The 26,500-nt window shown below is 47.3% G+C and overlaps 1 protein-coding gene across 1 annotated transcript in view; it reads left to right on the top strand.

The window, feature by feature from the left end:
* Nucleotides 1-26,500, top strand: part of fn1a (fibronectin 1a) — a 113,659-nt gene that overhangs the window by 46,395 nt on the left and 40,764 nt on the right. The window contains exons 25-37 of the mRNA XM_084192002.1: nt 683-955; nt 1,755-1,946; nt 2,143-2,232; nt 2,323-2,589; nt 3,158-3,274; nt 4,170-4,334; nt 13,250-13,405; nt 13,739-13,852; nt 18,828-19,097; nt 19,282-19,472; nt 21,606-21,693; nt 21,900-22,079; nt 23,529-23,618. Of these exons, the coding sequence (XP_084048128.1) occupies nt 683-955; nt 1,755-1,946; nt 2,143-2,232; nt 2,323-2,589; nt 3,158-3,274; nt 4,170-4,334; nt 13,250-13,405; nt 13,739-13,852; nt 18,828-19,097; nt 19,282-19,472; nt 21,606-21,693; nt 21,900-22,079; nt 23,529-23,618 (2,193 nt within the window). The remainder of the gene's footprint in view (nt 1-682; nt 956-1,754; nt 1,947-2,142; nt 2,233-2,322; nt 2,590-3,157; nt 3,275-4,169; nt 4,335-13,249; nt 13,406-13,738; nt 13,853-18,827; nt 19,098-19,281; nt 19,473-21,605; nt 21,694-21,899; nt 22,080-23,528; nt 23,619-26,500) is intronic.

Below are 26,500 nucleotides of genomic sequence, written 5' to 3'. Positions count from 1 at the left end.
CAGCTCTGCTGTTAGTGATGCTGTTAGTGATGCTGCAGCTCTGCTGTTAGTGATGCTGCAGCTCTGCTGTTAGTGATGCTGTTAGTGATGCTGCAGCCCTGCTGTTAGTGATGCTGTTAGTGATGCTGCAGCTCTGCTGTTAGTGATGCTGTTAGTGATGCTGCAGCTCTGCTGTTAGTGATGCTGTTAGTGATGCTGCAGCTCTGCTGTTAGTGATGCTGTTAGTGATGCTGCAGCCCTGCTGTTAGTGATGCTGTTAGTGATGCTGCAGCCCTGCTGTTAGTGATGCTGTTAGTGATGCTGCAGCTCTGCTGTTAGTGATGCTGTTAGTGATGCTGCAGCCCTGCTTGGCCAGACCACACGCACAACTCAGGACTAAATCATTCATTGATGTCAATTAAAGATTTGCGCATGAATGTCAAGTTAGAATACCATTAATGCGTGCAATACCAGTACCCCTACACAGTGTGATAGGATAAACATAACCATGGAGGCACCACATTATACCACCTGAGCTGGTAACCCATATCATTGCCACTCATTCATTAAAGCCTATAGATGCTTTAATAATGCCCTTCTCATGACATTGCTTGTTTCTGTCTGTCCTGTTTGTCTCTGTGCTGTGTGCCGTCCGTCCGGCCGGCCTCTGCGATCCTCCCCTCCCTCTCTAACCCACTACTAGACGTGCCCCGGCTAACGGACCTCAACTTCGTCGACGTCACCGACACGACGATCGGCCTGAGGTGGAACCCGCTGAACTATACGGCGGTCACCGGCTACCGTATCACGGTGACGGCGGCCGGGGAGAGCGTGCCCATATTCGAGGACATGGTGGAGGCCACCACCGGGTATTACACCGTGCACGGACTGGAGCCCGGCATCGATTATGACATCTCAGTCATCACCGTCACAGAGAGCGGAGAGAGCGAACCCACCACGCTCACACAGCAAACTGGTAATCATTATAAGAATAAGAATTTTCATGGATTGAAAGATACTAGTGAAGTGGGTTGATGAATAAGTTAACACTTTCACTTGGGGACTGGAGGAGATCAGGGGAGGGAGATCAGGGGAGGGAGATCAGGGGAGGTAGATCAGGGGAGGTAGATCAGGGGAGGGAGATCAGGGGAGGTAGATCAGGGGAGGTAGATCAGTGAGATCAGGGGAGGGAGACTCTGACTCTCATATTACTGTTTGTGTTTATGTCATGGTGTAATGGTAGGGTCATGGTGTAATGGTAGTGTAATGGTGTAATGGTAGGGTCATGGTGTAATGGTAGTGTAATGGTAGGGTCATGGTGTAATGGTAGTGTAATGGTAGTGTAATGGTGTAATGGTAGTGTAATGGTGTAATGGTGGTGTAATGGTGTAATGGTAGGTTCATGGTGTAATGGTAGTGTAATGGTGTAATGGTAGTGTAATGGTGTAATGGTGGTGTAATGGTAGTGTCGTGGTGTAATGGTAGTGTAATGGTGTAATGGTGGTGTAATGGTGTAATGGTAGTGTAATGGTGTAATGGTGGTGTCATGGTAGGTTCATGGTGTAATGGTAGTGTCATGGTGAATCATTTGTGAATCTGTTCAGGATCTTATGGTTTTAGTTTGGGGACATATTCATTTGTGATGCTGTTCAGGATGTTACTGTGTTAGTTTGCCCCACCTCACTCCACTGTTTCTACATCTGAATTCTTCAACACAAGTGAGTTTCCCTGAAGTGGGTCCTGACCGTAATACCTGATATCTCTTTGTCCCACAGCTGTTCCTCCCCCAACTAACCTGGGTTTCCCTGAGGTGGGTCCTGACCGTATGCAGGTGACCTGGACAGCTCCTGTGGTTCCTGACCCCGCTGACATAAACAGCTTCGTGATTCGCTACCACCCCATCGATGACGAGGATGACATCACAGAAAGCAGCGTCGGCGGGAACGACGACACCGTGGTTCTTAAGAGTAAGGGCTCAGAGATCACACACACTCATGGACACACACACACACACACACTCATGGACACACACACACACACACACACACACTCATGGACACACACACACACACACACACACACACATTCCTGATGACTGTTAAGTGTTTTGCTTCTACTAGTCACTGACTGATGCTGTGTATCCTTGTCTGTGTGTCCCTCTAGACCTGATTTCCAACACGGAGTACCTGGTCAGTGTGGTGTGCGTTTATGAAGAGCGGGAGAGCTCACCTCTGGTCGGCACCCACAAAACGAGTGAGTTTCACTTGAATTATTTGATTTTAGTATCTGTCCTTTTTTTAAATGTTTCCTAAATGACTCCTGATTTATGTTTTCTACCCTCAGCCCTGGACTCCCCCAGCGGTCTGCAGTTCTCAGAGGTCCTGACCAACTCCTTCACGGTGCACTGGCAGGCCCCCAACGCCATCATCACCGGCTACCGGATCCGTTACCAGATGACCAGCGGCGGGCGGGCCAAGGACGAGAGGCTGCCGCCATCCAGGAACCACTTCACCCTGACCGGCCTGACCCCCGAGACGGAATACATCGTCAATATCTATGCCGTCAGCGGCCAGCAGGACAGCAAGCCGCTCTCTGGAAAACAGAAAACCAGTACGACCTCATCTTTACTTTTCACACGCTCTTTAAGTTTACCTTGATTCATTGCTTCCTTCATTTCAGCCAATTCCCTACCCCTACGATAAGACCTGTTGACAGCCAATCCCGGTTCCCTACCCCTACGATAAGACCTGTTGACAGCCAATCCCGGTTCCCTACCCGTACGATAAGACCCGTTGACAGCCAATCCCGGTTCCCTACCCGTACGATAAGACCCGTTGACAGCCAATCCCGGTTCCCTACCCCTACGATAAGACCTGTTGACTTTACACACATCCCCTGAATCCCAAATCAACCCATAGCCCCTACTCCCAAGGCATATGTAGATCTGAGAGGGTTGGATAGGTGTCTAACCAATATGGTGGTTGCTCCAACTTGCCCTCTGATAGGTCACGGGAAAATGTTGCCATTGTTGCTATCATCCATCCAATTCTCTCAGCTCTCCACAGGAATCCAGGGGCTGGGGGTTGATTTGGTCTTTAGGGATCCTTTTGGTTTATTTCAATGTTTCTGTCATTCTCACCGTCTGTCTCTGCTTCCTCCTCCTTGTTGTGTCCCCTAGTCTCTGACTCTCCTACTGACCTGGAGGTAGTGTCGTCCTCCCCCACCAGCATCACAATCCGCTGGGACGCCCCCTCTGTTACCGTGAGGTACTACAGGATCACCCATGGAGAGTCAGGTCTGTCCGGTATGTTAACTAGCCTGGCCTTAACTAACCTGCCCTTAACTAGTCTACCCTTAACTAGTCTACCCTTAACTAGTCTAGCCTGTTACCGTGAGGTACTACAGGATCACCCATGGAGAGTCAGGTCTGTCCGGTACGTTAACTAGCCTGGCCTTAACTAACCTGCCCTTAACTAGTCTACCCTTAACTAGTCTACCCTTAACCCATGGAGAGTCAGGTCTGTCCGGTACGTTAACTAGCCTGGCCTTAACTAGTCTACCCTTAACTAGTCTATCCTTAACTAGTCTACCGTTAACTAGTCTAGCCTGTTATTGTGAGGTACTGCTATGATCACCAAGGAGAGTCTGACCTGTCAGGTGAGTTAGCTTGCAGTCAGGTGAGTTAGCTTGCAGTCAGGTGAGTTAGCTTGCAGTCAGGTGAGTTAGCTTGCAGTCAGGTGAGTTTGCTTGCAGTCAGGTGAGTTTGCTTGCAGTCAGGTGAGTTTGCTTGCAGTCAGGTGAGTTAGCTTGCAGTCAGGTGAGTTAGCTTGCAGTCAGGTGAGTTTGCTTGCAGTCAGGTGAGTTAGCTTGCAGTCAGGTGAGTTAGCTTGCAGTCAGGTGAGTTAGCTTGCAGTCAGGTGAGTTAGCTTGCAGTCAGGTGAGTTAGCTTGCAGTCAGGTGAGTCTGCTTGCAGTCAGGTGAGTTAGCTTGCAGTCAGGTGAGTTAGCTTGCACTGCTATGATCAGCCACAGAAAGTCTGGTAGTTTAGCTAGCCTTCGATTGCTAATGAGCACCTTACCATATGCAGTCTTATTGAAATTTGAGAGCTCACCAATTCTTTAGCTTTTTCACAATATGAATGTTGTTTTTTATCTATAGCATTGTTTGCTGTTACCCCTCCCAACCCCCAGGTGGCCACAGCACCCCTAAAGAGTTCACTGTCCCTGGTTCCCAGTCTACCGCCACCATCCAGAACCTGAGGCCTGGTACTGACTACACCATCACAGTCTACGCTGTGACCGGCAGAGGGGACAGCCCAGCCTCCAGCACCCCCATCTACGTCATCCACAAGACAGGTACACATAGGGACACGACACTCCTGACTACCATGGGGACACCCCTGACTACCATGGGGACACCCCTGCCTTCCATGGGGACACCCCTGACTACCATGGGGACACCCCTGACTAACATGGAGACACCCCTGCCTAACTTCCAGGCTCTGTCGTAGCCGGCCGCGACCGGGAGACCCATGGGGCGGCGCACAATTGGTCCAGGGTAGGGGAGGGAATGGCCGGCAGGGATGTAGCTCAGTTGGTAGAGCATGGTGTTTGCAACGCCAGGGTTGTGGGTTCGATTCCCACGGGGGGCCAGTATAAAAAAGAATGTATGCACTCGCTTAACTGTAAGTCGCTCTGGATAAGAGCGTCTGCTAAATGACTAAAATGTAAATGTAACTTCCTTCTAGGGAGTTTTTCCTTACCTGCCTCTGCTTGTTCTTTGGACTCTAGGCCTGGTTACTGTAGGTGTAAAACTAATGTTGTGGGTTCCATTGCCATTACACTTGATTAAGTCGCTTTGGATAACAGCGTCTGCTAAATGGCATTTATTATTATTATATTATTATTAAAAAGGGATTGATTGATCAGGATTGTTAGATGTTGTTTTTAAAGTCCTTTTTTCATTATACCCTGTCCTGGTTTGATAATGTGGTCTGAAAGTATACTTCTGCTGTGCCTTCAGCAGGTTGTGACTTGGCTCCTCTCCTCTCGCTGTAGATATTGAGTCTCCTCTCTCTGTAGATATTGAGTCTCCTCTCCTCTCTGTAGATATTGAGTCTCCTCTCTCTGTAGATATTGAGTCTCCTCTCTCTGTAGATATTGAGTCTCCTCTCTCTGTAGATATTGAGTCTCCTCTCCTCTCGCTGTAGATATTGAGTCTCCTCTCTCTGTAGATATTGAGTCTCCTCTCTCTGTAGATATTGAGTCTCCTCTCTCTGTAGATATTGAGTCTCCTCTCTCTGTAGATATTGAGTCTCCTCTCTCTGTAGATATTGAGTCTCCTCTCTCTGTAGATATTGAGTCTCCTCTCTCTGTAGATATTGAGTCTCCTCTCCTCTCTCTGTAGATATTGAGTCTCCTCTCACTGTAGATATTGAGTCTCCTCTCTCTGTAGATATTGAGTCTCCTCTCCTCTCTCTGTAGATATTGAGTCTCCTCTCTCTGTAGATATTGAGTCTCCTCTCTCTGTAGATATTGAGTCTCCTCTCTCTGTAGATATTGAGTCTCCTCTCCTCTCTCTGTAGATATTGAGTCTCCTCTCCTCTCTCTGTAGATATTGAGTCTCCTATCTCTGTAGATATTGAGTCTCCTCTCCTCTCTCTGTAGATATTGAGTATCCTCTCTCTGTAGATATTGAGTATCCTCTCGCTGTAGATATTGAGTCTCCTCTCGCTGTAGATATTGAGTCTCCTCTCTCTGTAGATATTGAGTCTCCTCTCTCTGTAGATATTGAGTCTCCTCTCTCTGTAGATATTGAGTCTCCTCTCTCTGTAGATATTGAGTCTCCTCTCTCTGTAGATATTGAGTCTCCTCTCTCTCGCTGTAGATATTGAGTCTCCTCTCTCTGTAGATATTGAGTCTCCTCTCTCTGTAGATATTGAGTCTCCTCTCTCTGTAGATATTGAGTCTCCTCTCTCTGTAGATATTGAGTCTCCTCTCTCTGTAGATATTGAGTCTCCTCTCTCTGTAGATATTGAGTCTCCTCTCTCTGTAGATATTGAATCTCCTCTCTCTGTAGATATTGAGTCTCCTCTCTCTGTAGATATTGAGTCTCCTCTCGCTGTAGATATTGAGTCTCCTCTCTCTGTAGATATTGAGTATCCTCTCTCTGTAGATATTGAGTCTCCTCTCGCTGTAGATATTGAGTCTCCTCTCGCTGTAGATATTGAGTCTCCTCTCCTCTCGCTGTAGATATTGAGTCTCCTCTCGCTGTAGATATTGAGTCTCCTCTCTCTGTAGATATTGAGTCTCCTCTCTCTGTAGATATTGAGTCTCCTCTCTCTGTAGATATTGAGTCTCCTCTCTCTGTAGATATTGAGTCTCCTCTCTCTGTAGATATTGAGTCTCCTCTCTCTGTAGATATTGAGTCTCCTCTCTCTGTAGATATTGAGTCTCCTCTCTCTGTAGATATTGAGTCTCCTCTCCTCTCTCTGTAGATATTGAGTCTCCTCTCGCTGTAGATATTGAGTCTCCTCTCTCTGTAGATATTGAGTCTCCTCTCCTCTCTCTGTAGATATTGAGTCTCCTCTCTCTGTAGATATTGAGTCTCCTCTCTCTGTAGATATTGAGTCTCCTCTCTGTAGATATTGAGTCTCCTCTCCTCTCTGTAGATATTGAGTCTCCTATCTCTGTAGATATTGAGTCTCCTCTCCTCTCTCTGTAGATATTGAGTATCCTCTCTCTGTAGATATTGAGTATCCTCTCGCTGTAGATATTGAGTCTCCTCTCGCTGTAGATATTGAGTCTCCTCTCTCTGTAGATATTGAGTCTCCTCTCTCTGTAGATATTGAGTCTCCTCTCTCTGTAGATATTGAGTCTCCTCTCTCTGTAGATATTGAGTCTCCTCTCTCTGTAGATATTGAGTCTCCTCTCCTCTCTCTGTAGATATTGAGTCTCCTCTCTCTGTAGATATTGAGTCTCCTCTCTCTGTAGATATTGAGTCTCCTCTCTCTGTAGATATTGAGTCTCCTCTCTCTCGCTGTAGATATTGAGTCTCCTCTCTCTGTAGATATTGAGTCTCCTCTCTCTGTAGATATTGAGTCTCCTCTCGCTGTAGATATTGAGTCTCCTCTCTCTGTAGATATTGAGTCTCCTCTCTCTGTAGATATTGAGTCTCCTCTCTCTGTAGATATTGAGTCTCCTCTCTCTGTAGATATTGAGTCTCCTCTCTCTGTAGATATTGAGTCTCCTCTCTCTGTAGATATTGAGTCTCCTATCTCTGTAGATATTGAATCTCCTCTCGCTGTAGATATTGAGTCTCCTCTCGCTGTAGATATTGAGTCTCCTCTCGCTGTAGATATTGAGTCTCCTCTCGCTGTAGATATTGAGTCTCCTCTCTCTGTAGATATTGAGTCTCCTCTCCTCTCTCTGTAGATATTGAGTCTCCTCTCTCTGTAGATATTGAGTCTCCTCTCTCTGTAGATATTGAGTCTCCTCTCTCTGTAGATATTGAGTCTCCTCTCTCTGTAGATATTGAGTCTCCTCTCCTCTCTCTGTAGATATTGAGTCTCCTCTCCTCTCTCTGTAGATATTGAGTCTCCTCTCCTCTCTCTGTAGATATTGAGTCTCCTCTCCTCTCTCTGTAGATATTGAGTCTCCTCTCTCTGTAGATATTGAGTCTCCTCTCTCTCTGTAGATATTGAGTCTCCTCTCTCTGTAGATATTGAGTCTCCTCTCTCTAGATGTTGAGTCTCCTCTCTCTGTAGATATTGAGTCTCCTCTCTCTGTAGATATTGAGTCTCCTCTCCTCTCTCTGTAGATATTGAGTCTCCTCTCGCTGTAGATATTGAGTCTCCTCTCTCTGTAGATATTGAGTCTCCTCTCCTCTCTCTGTAGATATTGAGTCTCCTCTCTCTGTAGATATTGAGTCTCCTCTCTCTGTAGATATTGAGTCTCCTCTCTCTGTAGATATTGAGTCTCCTCTCCTCTCTCTGTAGATATTGAGTCTCCTCTCCTCTCTCTGTAGATATTGAGTCTCCTCTCCTCTCTCTGTAGATATTGAGTCTCCTCTCTCTGTAGATATTGAGTCTCCTCTCCTCTCTGTAGATATTGAGTCTCCTCTCTCTGTAGATATTGAGTCTCCTCTCTCTGTAGATATTGAGTCTCCTCTCTCTGTAGATATTGAGTCTCCTCTCCTCTCGCTGTAGATATTGAGTCTCCTCTCTCTGTAGATATTGAGTCTCCTCTCTCTGTAGATATTGAGTCTCCTCTCTCTGTAGATATTGAGTCTCCTCTCTCTGTAGATATTGAGTCTCCTCTCTCTGTAGATATTGAGTCTCCTCTCTCTGTAGATATTGAGTCTCCTCTCTCTGTAGATATTGAGTCTCCTCTCCTCTCTCTGTAGATATTGAGTCTCCTCTCACTGTAGATATTGAGTCTCCTCTCTCTGTAGATATTGAGTCTCCTCTCCTCTCTCTGTAGATATTGAGTCTCCTCTCTCTGTAGATATTGAGTCTCCTCTCTCTGTAGATATTGAGTCTCCTCTCTCTGTAGATATTGAGTCTCCTCTCCTCTCTCTGTAGATATTGAGTCTCCTCTCCTCTCTCTGTAGATATTGAGTCTCCTATCTCTGTAGATATTGAGTCTCCTCTCCTCTCTCTGTAGATATTGAGTATCCTCTCTCTGTAGATATTGAGTCTCCTCTCGCTGTAGATATTGAGTCTCCTCTCGCTGTAGATATTGAGTCTCCTCTCTCTGTAGATATTGAGTCTCCTCTCTCTGTAGATATTGAGTCTCCTCTCTCTGTAGATATTGAGTCTCCTCTCTCTGTAGATATTGAGTCTCCTCTCTCTGTAGATATTGAGTCTCCTCTCTCTCGCTGTAGATATTGAGTCTCCTCTCTCTGTAGATATTGAGTCTCCTCTCTCTGTAGATATTGAGTCTCCTCTCTCTGTAGATATTGAGTCTCCTCTCTCTGTAGATATTGAGTCTCCTCTCTCTGTAGATATTGAGTCTCCTCTCTCTGTAGATATTGAGTCTCCTCTCTCTGTAGATATTGAATCTCCTCTCTCTGTAGATATTGAGTCTCCTCTCTCTGTAGATATTGAGTCTCCTCTCGCTGTAGATATTGAGTCTCCTCTCTCTGTAGATATTGAGTATCCTCTCTCTGTAGATATTGAGTCTCCTCTCGCTGTAGATATTGAGTCTCCTCTCGCTGTAGATATTGAGTCTCCTCTCCTCTCGCTGTAGATATTGAGTCTCCTCTCGCTGTAGATATTGAGTCTCCTCTCTCTGTAGATATTGAGTCTCCTCTCTCTGTAGATATTGAGTCTCCTCTCTCTGTAGATATTGAGTCTCCTCTCTCTGTAGATATTGAGTCTCCTCTCTCTGTAGATATTGAGTCTCCTCTCTCTGTAGATATTGAGTCTCCTCTCTCTGTAGATATTGAGTCTCCTCTCTCTGTAGATATTGAGTCTCCTCTCCTCTCTCTGTAGATATTGAGTCTCCTCTCCTCTCTCTGTAGATATTGAGTCTCCTCTCGCTGTAGATATTGAGTCTCCTCTCCTCTCTCTGTAGATATTGAGTCTCCTCTCCTCTCTCTGTAGATATTGAGTCTCCTCTCTCTGTAGATATTGAGTCTCCTCTCTGTAGATATTGAGTCTCCTCTCCTCTCTGTAGATATTGAGTCTCCTATCTCTGTAGATATTGAGTCTCCTCTCCTCTCTCTGTAGATATTGAGTATCCTCTCTCTGTAGATATTGAGTATCCTCTCGCTGTAGATATTGAGTCTCCTCTCGCTGTAGATATTGAGTCTCCTCTCTCTGTAGATATTGAGTCTCCTCTCTCTGTAGATATTGAGTCTCCTCTCTCTGTAGATATTGAGTCTCCTCTCTCTGTAGATATTGAGTCTCCTCTCTCTGTAGATATTGAGTCTCCTCTCCTCTCTCTGTAGATATTGAGTCTCCTCTCTCTGTAGATATTGAGTCTCCTCTCTCTGTAGATATTGAGTCTCCTCTCTCTGTAGATATTGAGTCTCCTCTCTCTCGCTGTAGATATTGAGTCTCCTCTCTCTGTAGATATTGAGTCTCCTCTCTCTGTAGATATTGAGTCTCCTCTCGCTGTAGATATTGAGTCTCCTCTCTCTGTAGATATTGAGTCTCCTCTCTCTGTAGATATTGAGTCTCCTCTCTCTGTAGATATTGAGTCTCCTCTCTCTGTAGATATTGAGTCTCCTCTCTCTGTAGATATTGAGTCTCCTATCTCTGTAGATATTGAATCTCCTCTCGCTGTAGATATTGAGTCTCCTCTCGCTGTAGATATTGAGTCTCCTCTCGCTGTAGATATTGAGTCTCCTCTCGCTGTAGATATTGAGTCTCCTCTCTCTGTAGATATTGAGTCTCCTCTCCTCTCTCTGTAGATATTGAGTCTCCTCTCTCTGTAGATATTGAGTCTCCTCTCTCTGTAGATATTGAGTCTCCTCTCTCTGTAGATATTGAGTCTCCTCTCCTCTCTCTGTAGATATTGAGTCTCCTCTCCTCTCTCTGTAGATATTGAGTCTCCTCTCCTCTCTCTGTAGATATTGAGTCTCCTCTCCTCTCTCTGTAGATATTGAGTCTCCTCTCTCTGTAGATATTGAGTCTCCTCTCTCTCTGTAGATATTGAGTCTCCTCTCTCTGTAGATATTGAGTCTCCTCTCTCTAGATGTTGAGTCTCCTCTCTCTGTAGATATTGAGTCTCCTCTCTCTGTAGATATTGAGTCTCCTCTCCTCTCTCTGTAGATATTGAGTCTCCTCTCGCTGTAGATATTGAGTCTCCTCTCTCTGTAGATATTGAGTCTCCTCTCCTCTCTCTGTAGATATTGAGTCTCCTCTCTCTGTAGATATTGAGTCTCCTCTCTCTGTAGATATTGAGTCTCCTCTCTCTGTAGATATTGAGTCTCCTCTCCTCTCTCTGTAGATATTGAGTCTCCTCTCCTCTCTCTGTAGATATTGAGTCTCCTCTCCTCTCTCTGTAGATATTGAGTCTCCTCTCCTCTCTCTGTAGATATTGAGTCTCCTCTCTCTGTAGATATTGAGTCTCCTCTCTCTGTAGATATTGAGTCTCCTCTCTCTGTAGATATTGAGTCTCCTCTCTCTGTAGATATTGAGTCTCCTCTCGCTGTAGATATTGAGTCTCCTCTCTGTAGATATTGAGTCTCCTCTCTGTAGATATTGAGTCTCCTCTCGCTGTAGATATTGAGTCTCCTCTCTCTGTAGATATTGAGTCTCCTCTCCTCTCTCTGTAGATATTGAGTCTCCTCTCCTCTCTCTGTAGATATTGAGTCTCCTCTCGCTGTAGATATTGAGTCTCCTCTCCTCTCTCTGTAGATATTGAGTCTCCTCTCGCTGTAGATATTGAGTCTCCTCTCTCTGTAGATATTGAGTCTCCTCTCCTCTCTCTGTAGATATTGAGTCTCCTCTCGCTGTAGATATTGAGTCTCCTCTCTCTGTAGATATTGAGTCTCCTCTCCTCTCTCTGTAGATATTGAGTCTCCTCTCCTCTCTCTGTAGATATTGAGTCTCCTCTCCTCTCTCTGTAGATATTGAGTCTCCTCTCGCTGTAGATATTGAGTCTCCTCTCTCTGTAGATATTGAGTCTCCTCTCTGTAGATATTGAGTCTCCTCTCTGTAGATATTGAGTCTCCTCTCCTCTCTCTGTAGATATTGAGTCTCCTCTCCTCTCTCTGTAGATATTGAGTCTCCTCTCTGTAGATATTGAGTCTCCTCTCTGTAGATATTGAGTCTCCTCTCTCTAGATATTGAGTCTCCTCTCCTCTCTCTGTAGATATTGAGTCTCCTATCTCTGTAGATATTGAGTCTCCTCTCCTCTCTCTGTAGATATTGAGTATCCTCTCTCTGTAGATATTGAGTCTCCTCTCTCTGTAGATATTGAGTCTCCTCTCTGTAGATATTGAGTCTCCTCTCTCTGTAGATATTGAGTCTCCTCTCTCTGTAGATATTGAGTCTCCTCTCGCTGTAGATATTGAGTCTCCTCTCCTCTCTCTGTAGATATTGAGTACCCTCTCTCTGTAGATATTGAGTCTCCTCTCTCTGTAGATATTGAGTCTCCTCTCTCTGTAGATATTGAGTCTCCTCTCCTCTCTCTGTAGATATTGAGTCTCCTCTCTCTGTAGATATTGAGTCTCCTCTCTCTGTAGATATTGAGTCTCCTCTCTCTGTAGATATTGAGTCTCCTCTCTCTGTAGATATTGAGTCTCCTCTCTGTAGATATTGAGTCTCCTCTCTCTGTAGATATTGAGTCTCCTCTCTCTTTAGATATTGAGTCTCCTCTCTCTGTAGATATTGAGTCTCCTCTCTCTGTAGATATTGAGTCTCCTCTCTCTGTAGATATTGAGTCTCCTCTCTCTGTAGATATTGAGTCTCCTCTCTCTGTAGATATTGAGTCTCCTCTCTCTGTAGATATTGAGTCTCCTCTCTCTGTAGATATTGAGTCTCTCTCTCTGTAGATATTGAGTCTCCTCTCCTCTCTCTGTAGATATTGAGTCTCCTCTCTCTGTAGATATTGAGTCTCCTCTCTCTGTAGATATTGAGTCTCCTCTCTCTGTAGATATTGAGTCTCCTCTCTCTGTAGATATTGAGTCTCCTCTCGCTGTAGATATTGAGTCTCCTCTCGCTGTAGATATTGAGTCTCCTCTCGCTGTAGATATTGAGTCTCCTCTCTCTGTAGATATTGAGTCTCCTCTCTGTAGATATTGAGTCTCCTCTCTCTGTAGATATTGAGTCTCCTCTCTCTGTAGATATTGAGTCTCCTCTCTCTGTAGATATTGAGTCTCCTCTCTCTGTAGATATTGAGTCTCCTCTCTCTGTAGATATTGAGTCTCCTCTCTCTGTAGATATTGAGTCTCCTCTCTCTGTAGATATTGAGTCTCCTCTCTCTGTAGATATTGAGTCTCCTCTCTCTGTAGATATTGAGTCTCCTCTCTCTGTAGATATTGAGTCTCCTCTCTCTGTAGATATTGAGTCTCCTCTCTCTGTAGATATTGAGTCTCCTCTCCTCTCTCTGTAGATATTGAGTCTCCTCTCCTCTCTCTGTAGATATTGAGTCTCCTCTCTCTGTAGATATTGAGTCTCCTCTCTCTGTAGATATTGAGTCTCCTCTCTCTGTAGATATTGAGTCTCCTCTCGCTGTAGATATTGAGTCTCCTCTCGCTGTAGATATTGAGTCTCCTCTCTCTCTCTAGATGTTGAGTCTCCTCTCCTCTTTCTCTCTAGACATTGAGTCTCCGTCGGAAATGGAGGTGACTGACGTTAAGGACAGCACCATCACCGTGCGGTGGTCCCCGGCCCAGGGGCCCGTCAAGGGGTACAGGATCACTGGGGTCCCCAGGAACGGACAGGGTCCCTCCTTCTCTGAGACCGTCGCTCCAGGTAGGAATAACCTCCTGGCTCTGGCTGACTTGTAGGCTAATGTCCGCAAATCAGGAATACTTCCCAGCACAACAGACAACGTTCCCAGAGATCTTCCACTTTTTCTACTGACTGCTGTGTTAAACATATGGCTGTTAAGGACTTTTTGATAACCATACACCCAAGTAAATCACTGGCACTGAGGCTTTTAAAATGTTTTCAATATCAACATTTTGGTTCATTATAGTTTTGGCGTAGTCAGGTAACTGATTTAGTTCTGTGCCATATCCTGTATGTAAATAACTGTATATCTCTGGTATTGTTGTTGTCAACTGTATATCTCTGGTATTTTAGATCAGACAGAGATGACGTTCTCTGGCCTGCAGCCCACAGCAGAGTACATCCTCAGCGTTTATGCTCTGGGACAAGACGGAGAGAGCCCTCCCCTGGTGGAGACTGCTGTTACTGGTGAGTGTTCTTCATATGTGGCTGTGCTGGTCCCCCCCCCCCCCCCCCCTTCCCTCTGGCCCTAACCCTTGTGTGTTTGTAGATATATAGGGTATAGATGGGTCTATGCTGTAGATATATAGGGTATAGATGGGTCTATGCTGTAGATATATAGGGTATAGATGGGTCTATGCTGTAGATATATAGGGTATAGATGGGTCTATGCTGTAGATATATAGGGTATAGATGGGTCTATGCTGTAGATATATAGGGTATAGATGGGTCTATGCTGTAGATATATAGGGTATAGATAGGTCTATGCAGTGTAGTGGTTGACCTTCTACCATATTACCTCCACCGTTATACACTACCAGTCAAAGGTTTGGACACACCTACTCATTCAAGGGTTTTTCTTTATTTTTACTATTTTCTAAAATTGTAGAATAGTGAAGAAATCAAAACTATGAAATGACACACATGGAATCATGTAGTAACCCAAAAAGTGTTAAACAAATCAAAATATATTTTATATTTGAGATTCTTCAAAGTAGCCACCCCTTTGCCTTGATGACAGCTTTTGCACACTCTTGGCATTCTCTCAACCAGCTTCACCTGGAATGCTTTTCCAACAGTCTTGAAGGAGTTCCCACATATGCTGAGCACTTGTTGGCTGCTTTTCCTTCACTCTGCGGTCCAACTCATCCCAAACCATCTCAATTTGGGTTGAGGTCGGGTGATTGTGGAGGCCAGGTCATCTGATGCATCACTCCATCACTCTCCTTCTTGGTCAAATAGCCCTTACACAGCCTGGAGGTGTGTTGGGTCATTGTCCTGTTGAAAAACAAATTATATTCCCACTATGCTCAAACCAGATGGGATGGCATATTGCTGCAGAATGCTGTGGTAGCCATGCTGGTTAAGTGTGCCTTGAATTCTAAATAAATCACTGACATTGTCACCAGCAAAGCATCCCCACACCATCACACCTCCTCCTCCATGCTTCACGGTGGGAACCACACATGCAGAGATCATCCGTTCACCTACTCTGCGTCTCACAAAGACACGGCGGTTGGAACCAAAAATCTCAAATTTGGACTCATCAGACCAAAGGACAGATTTCCACCGGTCTAATGTCCATTACTCGTGTTTCTTCGCCCAAGCAAGTTTCTTCTTATTGGTGTCCTTTAGTAGTGGTTTCTTTGCATCAATTTGACCTATGAAGGCCTGATTCACGCAGTCTCCTCTGAACAGTTGATGTTGAGATGTGTCTGTTACTTGAACTCTGTGAAGCATTTATTTGGGCTTCAATTTCTGAGGCTGGTAACTCTAATGAACTTATCCTCTGCAGCGCAGAGGTAACTCTGGGTCTTCCTTTCCTGTGGTGGTCCTCATGAGAGCCAGTTTCATCATAGCGCTTGATGGTTTTTGCGACTGCACTTGAAGAAACTTTATTGACTTTCATGTCTTAAAGTAATGGACTGTCATTTCTCTTTGCTTATTTGAGCTGTTCTTGCCATAATATGGACTTGGTCTTTTACCAAATAGGGCTATCTTCTGTATACCCCCCCTACCTTGTCACAATACAAATGATTGGCTCAAACGCATTAAGAAGGAAATAAATTCCACAAATTAACTTTTGACAAGGCACACCTGTTAATTGAAATGCATTCCAGGTGACTACCTCATGAAGCTGGTTGAGAGAATGCCAAGAGTGTGCAAAGCTGTCATCAAGGCAAAGGGTGGCTACTTTGAAAAATCTCAAATCTCAAATATATTTTGATTTGTTTAACACTTTTTGGGTTACTACATGATTCCATATGTGTTATTTCATAGTTTTGATGTCTTCTATTATTCTACAATGTAGAAAATAGTCAAAATAAAGAAAAACGCTGGAATGAGTAGGTGTGTCCAAACTTTTGACTGGTACTGTATATCAGAAAACATCAGAGTTAGTGCCAAGGCATAGGACATAGAGGAAGGGGTTAGGGCCACGGGGAAGGGGTTAGGGCCAAGGGGAAGGGGTTAGGGCCAAGGGGAAGGGGTTAGGGCCACGGGGAAGGGGATTTAGGGCCAAGGGGAAGGGGTTAGGGCCAAGGGGAAGGGGTTAGGGCCAAGGGGAAGGCGATAAGGGAAGGGGTTAGGGCCTAGGGGAAGGGGTTAGGGCCACGGGGAAGGGGATTTAGGGCCACAGGGAAGGGGATTTAGGGCCAAGGGGATTGGGGAAGGGGTTAGGGCCTAGGGGATAGGGCCAAGGGGAAGGCGATAGGGGAAGGGGTTAAGGCCACGGGGAAGGGGATTTAGGGCCAAGGGGAAGGGGTTAGGGCCAAGGGGAAGGGGTTAGGGCCAACGGGAAGGCGTTAGGGCCTAGGGAAAGGGATTAGGGCCAAGGGGAAGGGCGGAGGGGAAGGGGTTACGGCCAAGGGGATAGGGCCAAGGGCGTAGGGGAAAGGGATTAGGGCCAAGGGCGTAGGGGAAAGGGATAGGGCCAAGGGGAGGGGTTAGGGGGAAGGGGTTGGGGCCAAGGGGATAGGGGGAAGGGGAATGGGCCAAAGAGATAGGGGATTGGGGAAGGGGATAGGGCCAAGGGGAAGGGGCCGAGGAGTTAGAGGAAGGGGATAGGGCCAAGGGGAAGGGGCCGAGGAGTTGGAGGAAGGGGATAGGGCCAAGGGGAAGGGGCCGAGGAGTTAGAGGAAGGGGATAGGGCCAAGGGGAAGGGGCCGAGGAGTTAGAGGAAGGGGATAGGGCCAAGGGGAAGGGGATAGGGCCAAGGGGAAGGGGCCGAGGAGTTAGAGGAAGGGGATAGGGCCAAGGGGAAGGGGCCGAGGAGTTAGAGGAAGGGGATAGGGCCAAGGGGAAGGGGCCGAGGAGTTAGAGGAAGGGGATAGGGCCAAGGGGCCGGGGGGGTTAGAGGAAGGGGTTAGGGGAAGGGGATACAGCCAAGGGGAATGGGATAGGGCCAAGGGGAAGGGGTGGGGGCAAGGGGAAGGGGTGGGGGCCAAGGGGAAGGGGGGAAGGGGCCGAGGGGGAAGGGGTTGAGGGGATAGGGGATAGGGGGATAGGGGAATGGGATAGGGCCAAGGGGAAGGGGTGGAAGGGGCCGAGGGGATAGGGGGGAAGGGGCTGAGGGGATAGGGGATAGGGGAATGGGATAGGGCCAAGGGGAAGGGGGGAAGGGGCCGAGGGGATAGGGGGGAAGGGGCTGAGGGGATAGGGGAATGGGATAGGGCCAAGGGGAAGGGGGGAAGGGGCCGAGGGGATAGGGGGGAAGGGGCTGAGGGGATAGGGGGATAGGGGAATGGGATAGGGCCAAGGGGAATGGTGGTCCTCTGTAGCTCAATTGGTAGAGCATGGCGCTTGTAACGCCAGGGTAGTGGGTTCGATCCCCGGGACCACCCATACGTAAAAATGTATGCGCACATGAATGTAAGTCGCTTTGGATAAAAGCGTCTGCTAAATGGCATATTATTATTATTATTATTATTATTATTATTATTATAGGGCCAAGGGGAAGGGGTTACAGCCAAGGGGATAGGGCCAAGGGGATGGGACCGAGGGGGTTAGGGGAAGGGGATAGGATCAAGGGGTTAGGGGACGGGGTTAGGGCCAAGGTGAAGGGGAAGGGCCAAGGGGAAGGGGATAGGGCCAAGGGGAAGGGATTAGGGCCAAGGGGAAGGGGATAGGGCCAAGGGGAAGGGATTAGGGCCAAGGTGAAGGGGATAGGGGGGAAGGGGCTGAGGGGGAAGGGGATAGGGCCAAGGGGAAGGGGCCGAGGGGCTAGGGGAAGGGTTTAGGGCCAAGGGGAAGGGGCCGAGGGGCTAGGGGAAGGGTTTAGGGCCAAGGGGAAGGGGTGGGGGCCAAGGGGATAGGGAGATAGGGGATAGGGCCAGGGGGAAGGGGAGGGGTGGGGGCCAGGAGAAGGGAATAGGGGAAGGGGATAGGGCCAAGGGTTAGGGTAAGGGGAAAGTGATAGGGCCAAGGGGTTAGGGGAAGGGATTAGGGCCAAGGGGAAAGGGATAGGGCCAAAAGGAAGGGGTTTGGGGAAGGGGTTAGGGCCAAGGGGGAAGGGAAAGGAGTTAGGGCCTAGGGGAAGGGGCTGCGCCAAGTGGAAGGGGGATAGGGGACAGATGAGTCTGATTTTACACAGTCCCTAGCAGAGTGCTCATCTGATCGTCATCTCCTATCCATCTGATTGTCATCTCCTATCCATCTGATTGTCATCTCCTATCCATCTGATTGTCATCTCCTATCCATCTGATCGTCATCTCCTATCCATCTGATTGTCATCTCCTATCCATCTGATTGTCATCTCCTATCCATCTGATTGTCATCTCCTATCCATCTGATTGTCATCTCCTATCCATCTGATCGTCATCTCCTATCCATCTGATCTTCATCTCCTATCCATCTGATCTTCATCTCCTATCCATCTGATCGTCATCTCCTATCCATCTAATCGTCATCTCCTATCCATCTGATTGTCATCTCCTATCCATCTGATCTTCATCTCCTATCCATCTGATCCTTCATCTCCTATCCATCTGATTGTCATCTCCTATCCATCTGATTGTCATCTCCTATACATCTGATTGTCATCTCCTATCCATCTGATTGTCATCTCCTATCCATCTGATTGTCATCTCCTATCCATCTGATTGTCATCTCCTATCCATCTGATTGTCATCTCCTATCCATCTGATTGTCATCTCCTATCCATCTGATTGTCATCTCCTATCCATCTGATTGTCATCTCCTATCCATCTGATCGTCATCTCCTATCCATCTGATCGTCATCTCCTATCCAGACACTTCAGATCTGCAAACATTAAAGGGTTTGGGCCAGAGGGACATTGACCCTTGTGACCTCTTAAATCCTAATTCTCCTCCCCCCTGCAGCGTTGAGTTGTCCCACAACTGTTAATGTGAAAAGGGCTTTATACATACAGTTGATTTGATTGATGGGGTTGGTTGATTGACCTCCGTCCTCCCTCCCCTGCAGCGGTGGGCCGCCCCACAGACCTGACCTTCTCCAATGTAGACTCCACCTCCATGACCATCTCCTGGGACTCGCCCGACGGCCGGGTGACGTCATACCGTGTCCTGTACGCCAGCCCCGAGGACGGCGAGAGGGAGCTGCGTCCCACACCCCGCGGAGACGACGAGTCCGCAACGATCCACGGTCTCCGACCAGGAAGTGAATACATGGTGAAGGTCATCGCCATGCACGACCGCACACCTAGTCCTCCACTGGTGGGCGTCCAGGCCACAGGTAGGCTATAAGCCCCTCCGCCGGGACAAATATTAACTTGTGTTTAAGGGGATCAGTTTGAGTAAAGTGAGGCATTGAATCAATAATCTTGATCATTCAATGAGTAGTTAATGAGACTTTTGACAGTATTTGGGGCGCAAGGTGAATAACTGACTCCTCTCCCTCTCTCCCTCTCCCCATCTAGACATCCCTACCCCTAACAACCTGGAGTTCTCCCAGGTCACCACCACCTCCTTCAACATCAACTGGCGGACCACGTCCAACGCTCATCTGACCGGATACCGGGTGGTCGTCAACCCCAAGAACAAGAGCGGCCCCACCAAGGAGATTAACGTTGGCCCAGGCAAAACACAGGTCCACGTGCCTGGACTCATGGTAATTATAAATGTTCATACCTGCTTATAACCAGTTATAAAGCATTATACCAGCAGACCTTAAGCATTTTGTTACGTTACAGCCTTATTCTAAAATTGATTAAATTGTTAGTTTTTTTCTTCTCATCAATCTACATACAATACCTCATATTGACAAAGCATTTTTAGAAATGTTTTTTTTTTTTTTATGTAAAAAAACAACGGAAATATCACATTTACATAAGTATTCAGACCCTTTACTCAGTACTTTGTTGAAGCACCTTTTGGCAGCGATTACAGCCTTGAGTCTTCTTGGGTATTACGCTACAAGCTCGGCACACCTTTATTTGGGGAGTTTCTCCCATTCTTCTCTGCAGATCCTCTCAAGCTCTGTCAGGTTGGATGAGGAGCGTCGCTGCACAGCTATTTTCAGGTCTCTCCAGAGATGTTAGATCGGGTTTAAGTCCGGGCTCTGGCTGGGCCACTCAACGACATTCAGAGACTTGTCCCGAAGCCACTCCTGCATTGTCTTGGCTGTGTGCTTAGGGTTGTTGTCCTGTTGGAAGGTGAACCTTCGCACCAGTCTGAGGTTCTGAGCACTCTGGAGCAGATTTTCATCAAGGATCTCTCTGTACTTTGCCCCGTTCATCTTTCCCTCGATCCTGTCTAGTCTCCCAGTCCCTGCCGCTGAAAAACATCCCCACAGCAAGGGTTGGTGCCAGGTTTCCTCCAGACGTGACGCTTGGCATTCAGGCCAAAGAGTTCAATCTTGGTTTCATCAGACCAGAGAATCTTGTTTCTCATGGTCTGAGAGTCTTTAGGTGCCTTTTGGAAAACTCCAAGCGGGCTGTCATGTGCCTTTTACTGAGGAGTGGCTTCCATCTGGCCACTCTACCATAAAGGCCTCATTGGTGGAGTGCTGCAGAGATGGTTGTCCTTCTGGAAGGTTCTCCCATCTCCACAGAGGAACTCTGGAGCTCTGTCAGAGTGACCATCGGGTTCTTGGTCACCTCCCTGACCAAGGCCCTTGTCCCCTGATTGCTTCGTTTGCCTCGGCGGTGGTTCCAAACTTCTTCCATTTAAGAATGATGGAGGCCACTGTGTTCTTGGGGACCTTCAATGCTGCAGAAATGTTTTGGTACCTTCGCCAGATCTGTGCCTCGACACAATCCTGTCTCGGAGCTCTACGGACAATTCCTTCGACCTCATGGCTTGGTTTTTTCTCTGACATGCACTGTCAACTGTGGGACCTTATATAGACAGGTGTGTGCCTTTCCAAATCATGTCCAATCAATTGAATTTACCACAGGTGTACTCCAATCAAGTTGTAGAAACATCTCAAGGATGTTTAAACATTTGCAAACATTTCTAAAAACCTGTTTTCGCTTTGTCATTATGGGGTATTGCGTGTAGATTGATGAGGATCTGAATACTTTCCGTGTGTGTGTGTGTGTGTGTGTGTGTGTGTGTGTATAAAAACACATTGTAAAACGCATTATAACTGCATCATAATGCATTATAACTGCATCATAATGCATTATAGTAGTTACCAAAATCTACATGTGATTTATGCATAACCTGAGGGATGAATCATTTGAAATGCTTGTGTTTCTCTACGACTTTCCCATTTGCTAAAATGAAAAGTATTTTCGACAGCTGTTATTTCATAGTTTGGGATTTCCAGGCATTTGTTTTATGACCCTCATCCAATCCAATGAGAGCTGTGGCTCCAGCTGTGGAGCCTGTCCCTGTCCCAAATGAAACCCTATTCCCTATATAGGGCACTACTTTTGACCTGTTGTGGGTTTTAAACCAGTAGTCTTCTAGACTAGCGAAGCCACAGCCAGTCCACCAGCCTTTGTAATTTCCAGTTGGCGAACACATCAAAGAATGGATCCACAGCCGAGGACTCTTAAAGGGGCACATCGGCACCTTTTGACCTTACGATCAGGGTCTTCACCAACACAGTGCCATTTTCACATATGTAGACGCTGGCATGGTGCTGAGATAATGCAAATGTGGTAAAACAGAATAATGAAGTGCCACTTTAAAGGACTGTAAGTGACTAGTATGATTTGGAAAGAGATGATGATGATGATGATGATGGTCCCACTGAGTATTACTCAAGCTTTCTTCTGTTTCTCTGTCTGTGTAGGTTGCTACTACGTATGAGGTGCACATTTACGCCCTGAAGAACTCTCTGACGAGCCGCCCAGTTCAAGGAGAGGTCACAACACTGGACAGTGAGTTCCTCCTCTCTTCAACATTGATGGCGATAATGAGAATATTACATTATCTGACGCCTTAGCGACTGATTATCTTCCTGGGGTCCACAAAATAATAATCACAATAGACATTACAAACATTTAACAAAGGAGACAATTTGTTATAACGACAAAGACGATAAACTACAAATAATGGTAGAGATCCTCTCCTCTCCGTGTTCCAGACATCAGTCCGCCACGTCGTGTGCGTATCTCAGACGTTAAGGATTCCTCCGTCACTCTGACCTGGCGCTCCAAGACCGAGACCATCTCTGGCTTCCTAGTTGAGGCCACGCCCACCACAGGAGGCCGGACCCCCATCCAGAGAACCATCGCCCCTGAATCCCGCACCTACACTATCCAAGGTACCCCCCCATACCTACACCATCCAAGGTACCCCCCCATACCTACACCATCCAAGGTACCCCTCCTATAACCCCCCCATACCTACACCATCCAAGGTACCCCCCCATACCTACACCATCCAAGGTACCCCCCCATACCTACACCATCCAATATACCCCCCCATACCTACACCATCCAAGGTACCCCCCATACCTACACCATCCAAGGTACCCCCCCATACCTACACCATCCAAGGTACCCCCCCATACCTACACCATCCAAGGTACCCCCCCCCATACCTACACCATCCAAGGTACCCCCCCCATACCTACACCATCCAAGGTACCCCCCATACCTACACCATCCAAGGTACCCCCCCATACCTACACCATCCAAGGTACCCCCCCATACCTACACCATCCAAGGTACCCCCCCATACCTACACCATCCAAGGTACCCCCCCATACCTACACCATCCAAGGTACCCCCCCATACCTACACCATCCAAGGTACCCCCCCATACCTACACCATCCAAGGTACCCCTCCTATAACCCCCCCATACCTACACCATCCAAGGTACCCCTCCTATAACCCCCCCATACCTACACCATCCAAGGTACCCCCCCCATACCTACACCATCCAAGGTACCCCCCCATACCTACACCATCCAAGGTACCCCCCCCCCATACCTACACCATCCAAGGTACCCCCCCATACCTACACCATCCAAGGTACCCCCCCATACCTACACCATCCAAGGTACCCCCCCATACCTACACCATCCAAGGTACCCCCCCCCCATACCTACACCATCCAAGGTACCCCCCCCCATACCTACACCATCCAAGGTACCCCCCCCCCCATACCTACACCATCCAAGGTACCCCCCCCCCATACCTACACCATCCAAGGTACCCCCCCCCCCATACCTACACCATCCAAGGTACCCCCCCATACCTTCACTATCCAAGGTACCCCCCCCCCATACCTACACCATCCAAGGTACCCCCCCCCATACCTACACCATCCAAGGTACCCCCCCATACCTACACCATCCAAGGTACCCCCCCCCCATACCTACACCATCCAAGGTACCCCCCCATACCTTCACTATCCAAGGTACCCCCCCCCCATACCTACACCATCCAAGGTACCCCCCCCCATACCTACACCATCCAAGGTACCCCCCCCATACCTACACCATCCAAGGTACCCCTCCAATAACCCCTCCCCCCCGCCCGTACCTACACCTGTTACCTACCTTCCTAAACCTACTCCCCCTTACCCATGCAGTCAACATTCACGCCAGGGTCGTGTTCATTAGGGCATGCAACGTTATGCAACAGAAAAAGTACAATTAGCTTTTCTTATTGGACACCTTTCCTGTTTCAGTCCTTTGTTGCCTAATGAACACAACCCAGACTCTGGTTCATATTAATCTGTAACATTTTCAACTTGTTTCCACAGGTCTGCAGCCCGGTACAACTTACAAGATCAACATCTACACTCTGAATGGCAGTGGTCGCAGTACCCCCTTCACCCTCACTGCCACCACTGGTACAGTAGCCCCCCTATAAAGCCACGCGATTGATTTAGATACTTGTCAAGATACTTGTCAAGATACTTGAGAAACAAGATCTGAAGATAGATAGGTGGTTCTCTAGAGAATGTGGCTGCTTTCTGGCCTTTTCTTGCCGTTCTGACCTTTCTGGCCCATTGATCTGCCTCCTCCCCCTCTCTCTCTCTCTCTCTCTCTCTCTCTCACTCTCACTCTCACTCTCACTCTCACTCTCTCTCTGCTTCTGGGTCGATTTACTTCAAATGTCATATGCCGTGTCCCATGGTCACAAATATGTAACAATTGGGAAGTTTAAACCATTTTAACCCTTCAAAACCGCCCTTATGACCCCCAATTAAGTCACTTCCTCTAATCACAGGCAGACAGGCAGGCAGACAGATTTGTAGTTTTTTCAACTCTGTCCTGACAAATTTGGTGGCGTTCAACTCTGTCCTGACAGACTTTGGTGGCGTTCAACTCTGTCCTGACAGACTTTGGTGGCGTTCAACTCTGTCCTGACAGACTTTGGTGGCGTTCAACTCTGTCCTGACAGACTTTGGTGGCGTTCAACTCTGTCCTGACAGACTTTGGTGGCGTTCAACTCTGTCCTGACAGACTCTGGTGGCGTTCAACTCTGTCCTGACAGACTTTGGTGGCGTTCAACTCTGTCCTGACAGACTCTGGTGGTGTTCAACTCTGTCCTGACAGACTCTGGTGGTGTTCAACTCTGTCCTGACAGACTATGGTGGTGTTCAACTCTGTCCTGACAGGTCCTGGTGGCGTTCAACTCTGTCCTGACAGACTCTGGTGGTGTTCAACTCTGTCCTGACAGACTCTGGTGGTGTTCAACTCTGTCCTGACAGACTCTGGTGGCGTTCAACTCTGTCCTGACAGGTCCTGGTGGCGTTCAACTCTGTCCTGACAGACTCTGGTGGCGTTCAACTCTGTCCTGACAGACTATGGTGGTGTTCAACTCTGTCCTGACAGGTCCTGGTGGCGTTCAACTCTGTCCTGACAGACTCTGGTGGTGTTCAACTCTGTCCTGACAGACTCTGGTGGCGTTCAACTCTGTCCTGACAGACTCTGGTGGCGTTCAACTCTGTCCTGACAGACTCTGGTGGCGTTCAACTCTGTCCTGACAGACTCTGGTGGCGTTCAACTCTGTCCTGACAGGCTCTGGTGGCGTTCAACTCTGTCCTGACAGACTCTGGTGGCGTTCAACTCTGTCCTGACAGACTCTGGTGGCGTTCAACTCTGTCCTGACAGACTCTGGTGGCGTTCAACTCTGTCCTGACAGACTCTGGTGGCGTTCAACTCTGTCCTGACAGACTCTGGTGGTGTTCAACTCTGTCCTGACAGACTCTGGTGGCGTTCAACTCTGTCCTGACAGGTCCTGACATACCTTTTTTTCAACAGGCTCAGAATGATTGTGAGGCCATGAAAAATGTCAGGGTAATCTCAGCCTACAGGACAAAAAAAGAACCTGAAGGACATTCTAGTCCATTCAAGCCTGACTGAGAAGAAACTGGTACAGAATACTTTACCCAAACATAATTTCTGTCCAATAGGCATTTGGCCTTGGGGGACCCAATTGGGCATAAAGTGAAATTGGATACTGGAAATGTGGTATCTGCGATGATGTGCCTTGTTTGTCATAAACTCTATATTGGAGAAACAAAACATGATCTACAATGCAGACTTAAACAACATCTATACCATATTAAGAGTGGTGATAGACCCACTGTTTTGTATGCCCACCTCAGGGCTCATACGGCGGAGAACCTTGGAATTGTTGGCCTGTGGAGCAATATGGGGTGGCTGAAAACTCAAAGACAGAGGATCAGAACACTAGCAACCATTGATTCAACTGTTACCCTACGATGTCTGGAGCCTGTGTTCCACTATGCTTTATTACAAATAAAGGTCTTACAGAGTTTTTGTTGCATCAAGATATGACTTTATTAGAGTTTCAACAAAGCCGATGCCAGTCTGCAGAATGGCACCCCCTCTTACTCTCTCCCTCCATCTTTATATAGTCCCCTCTTCAGTTTCCCGCTCTTTGATTGCTCCGCCCACTTCCTTTGTCTCTGAGGGCGGCTAAACTCGACTTTTATTATGCACATAGTACTCCAACCAATCACTCACTCCCCTGTCTTGCGCACACACACACACTCATGTTTCGTTTAACCATGACAAGGCCCTAAATCCTTGAAACATGCACAAACCCCCCCCACACACACACAGTGAAATGACCCAATTCAATTCCTGGCCCAGTAATGAAGAAATCTAACTCTATGCTCTTGATTTAACCCAGTTCTACCTCATAGTCCATTAAACTCTACAGTTCATTAATAATAATTCACCACACCTGCTGATTTACTATACCAGGGGTGTAGTTACCCTATGAGGTCTTCTGCTTTTATCTATTTATCTATTTTAGACAGTTGAAGTCTCCACTGGGATGAATTGATAGATCTGGTGGCGATTTTAGACAGTTGAAGTCTCCCCTGGGATGAATTGATAGATCTGGTGGCGATTTTAGACAGTTGAAGTAAACTGGGATGAATTGATAGATCTGGTGGTGATTTTAGACAGTTGAAGTCTCCACTGGGATGAATTGATAGATCTGGTGGTGATTTTAGACAGTTGAAGTCTCCACTGGGATGAATTGATAGATCTGGTGGTGATTTTAGACAGTTGAAGTCTCCACTGGGATGAATTGATAGATCTGGTGGTGATTTTAGACAGTTGAAGTCTCCACTGGGATGAATTGATAGATCTGGTGGCTAATTTAGACAGTTGAAGTCTCCACTAGGATGAATTGATAGATCTGGTGGCTATTTTAGACAGTTGAAGTCACCACTGGGATGAATTGATAGAT

The sequence above is a fragment of the Coregonus lavaretus genome (genome assembly GCF_964263955.1).
Source record: "Coregonus lavaretus genome assembly, contig: HAP1_SCAFFOLD_946, whole genome shotgun sequence".
Taxonomy (NCBI): Eukaryota; Metazoa; Chordata; class Actinopteri; order Salmoniformes; family Salmonidae; genus Coregonus; species Coregonus lavaretus.
Note: the sequence above shows the minus strand (reverse complement) of the source record. Positions and strands in the feature narration are given on the sequence as shown.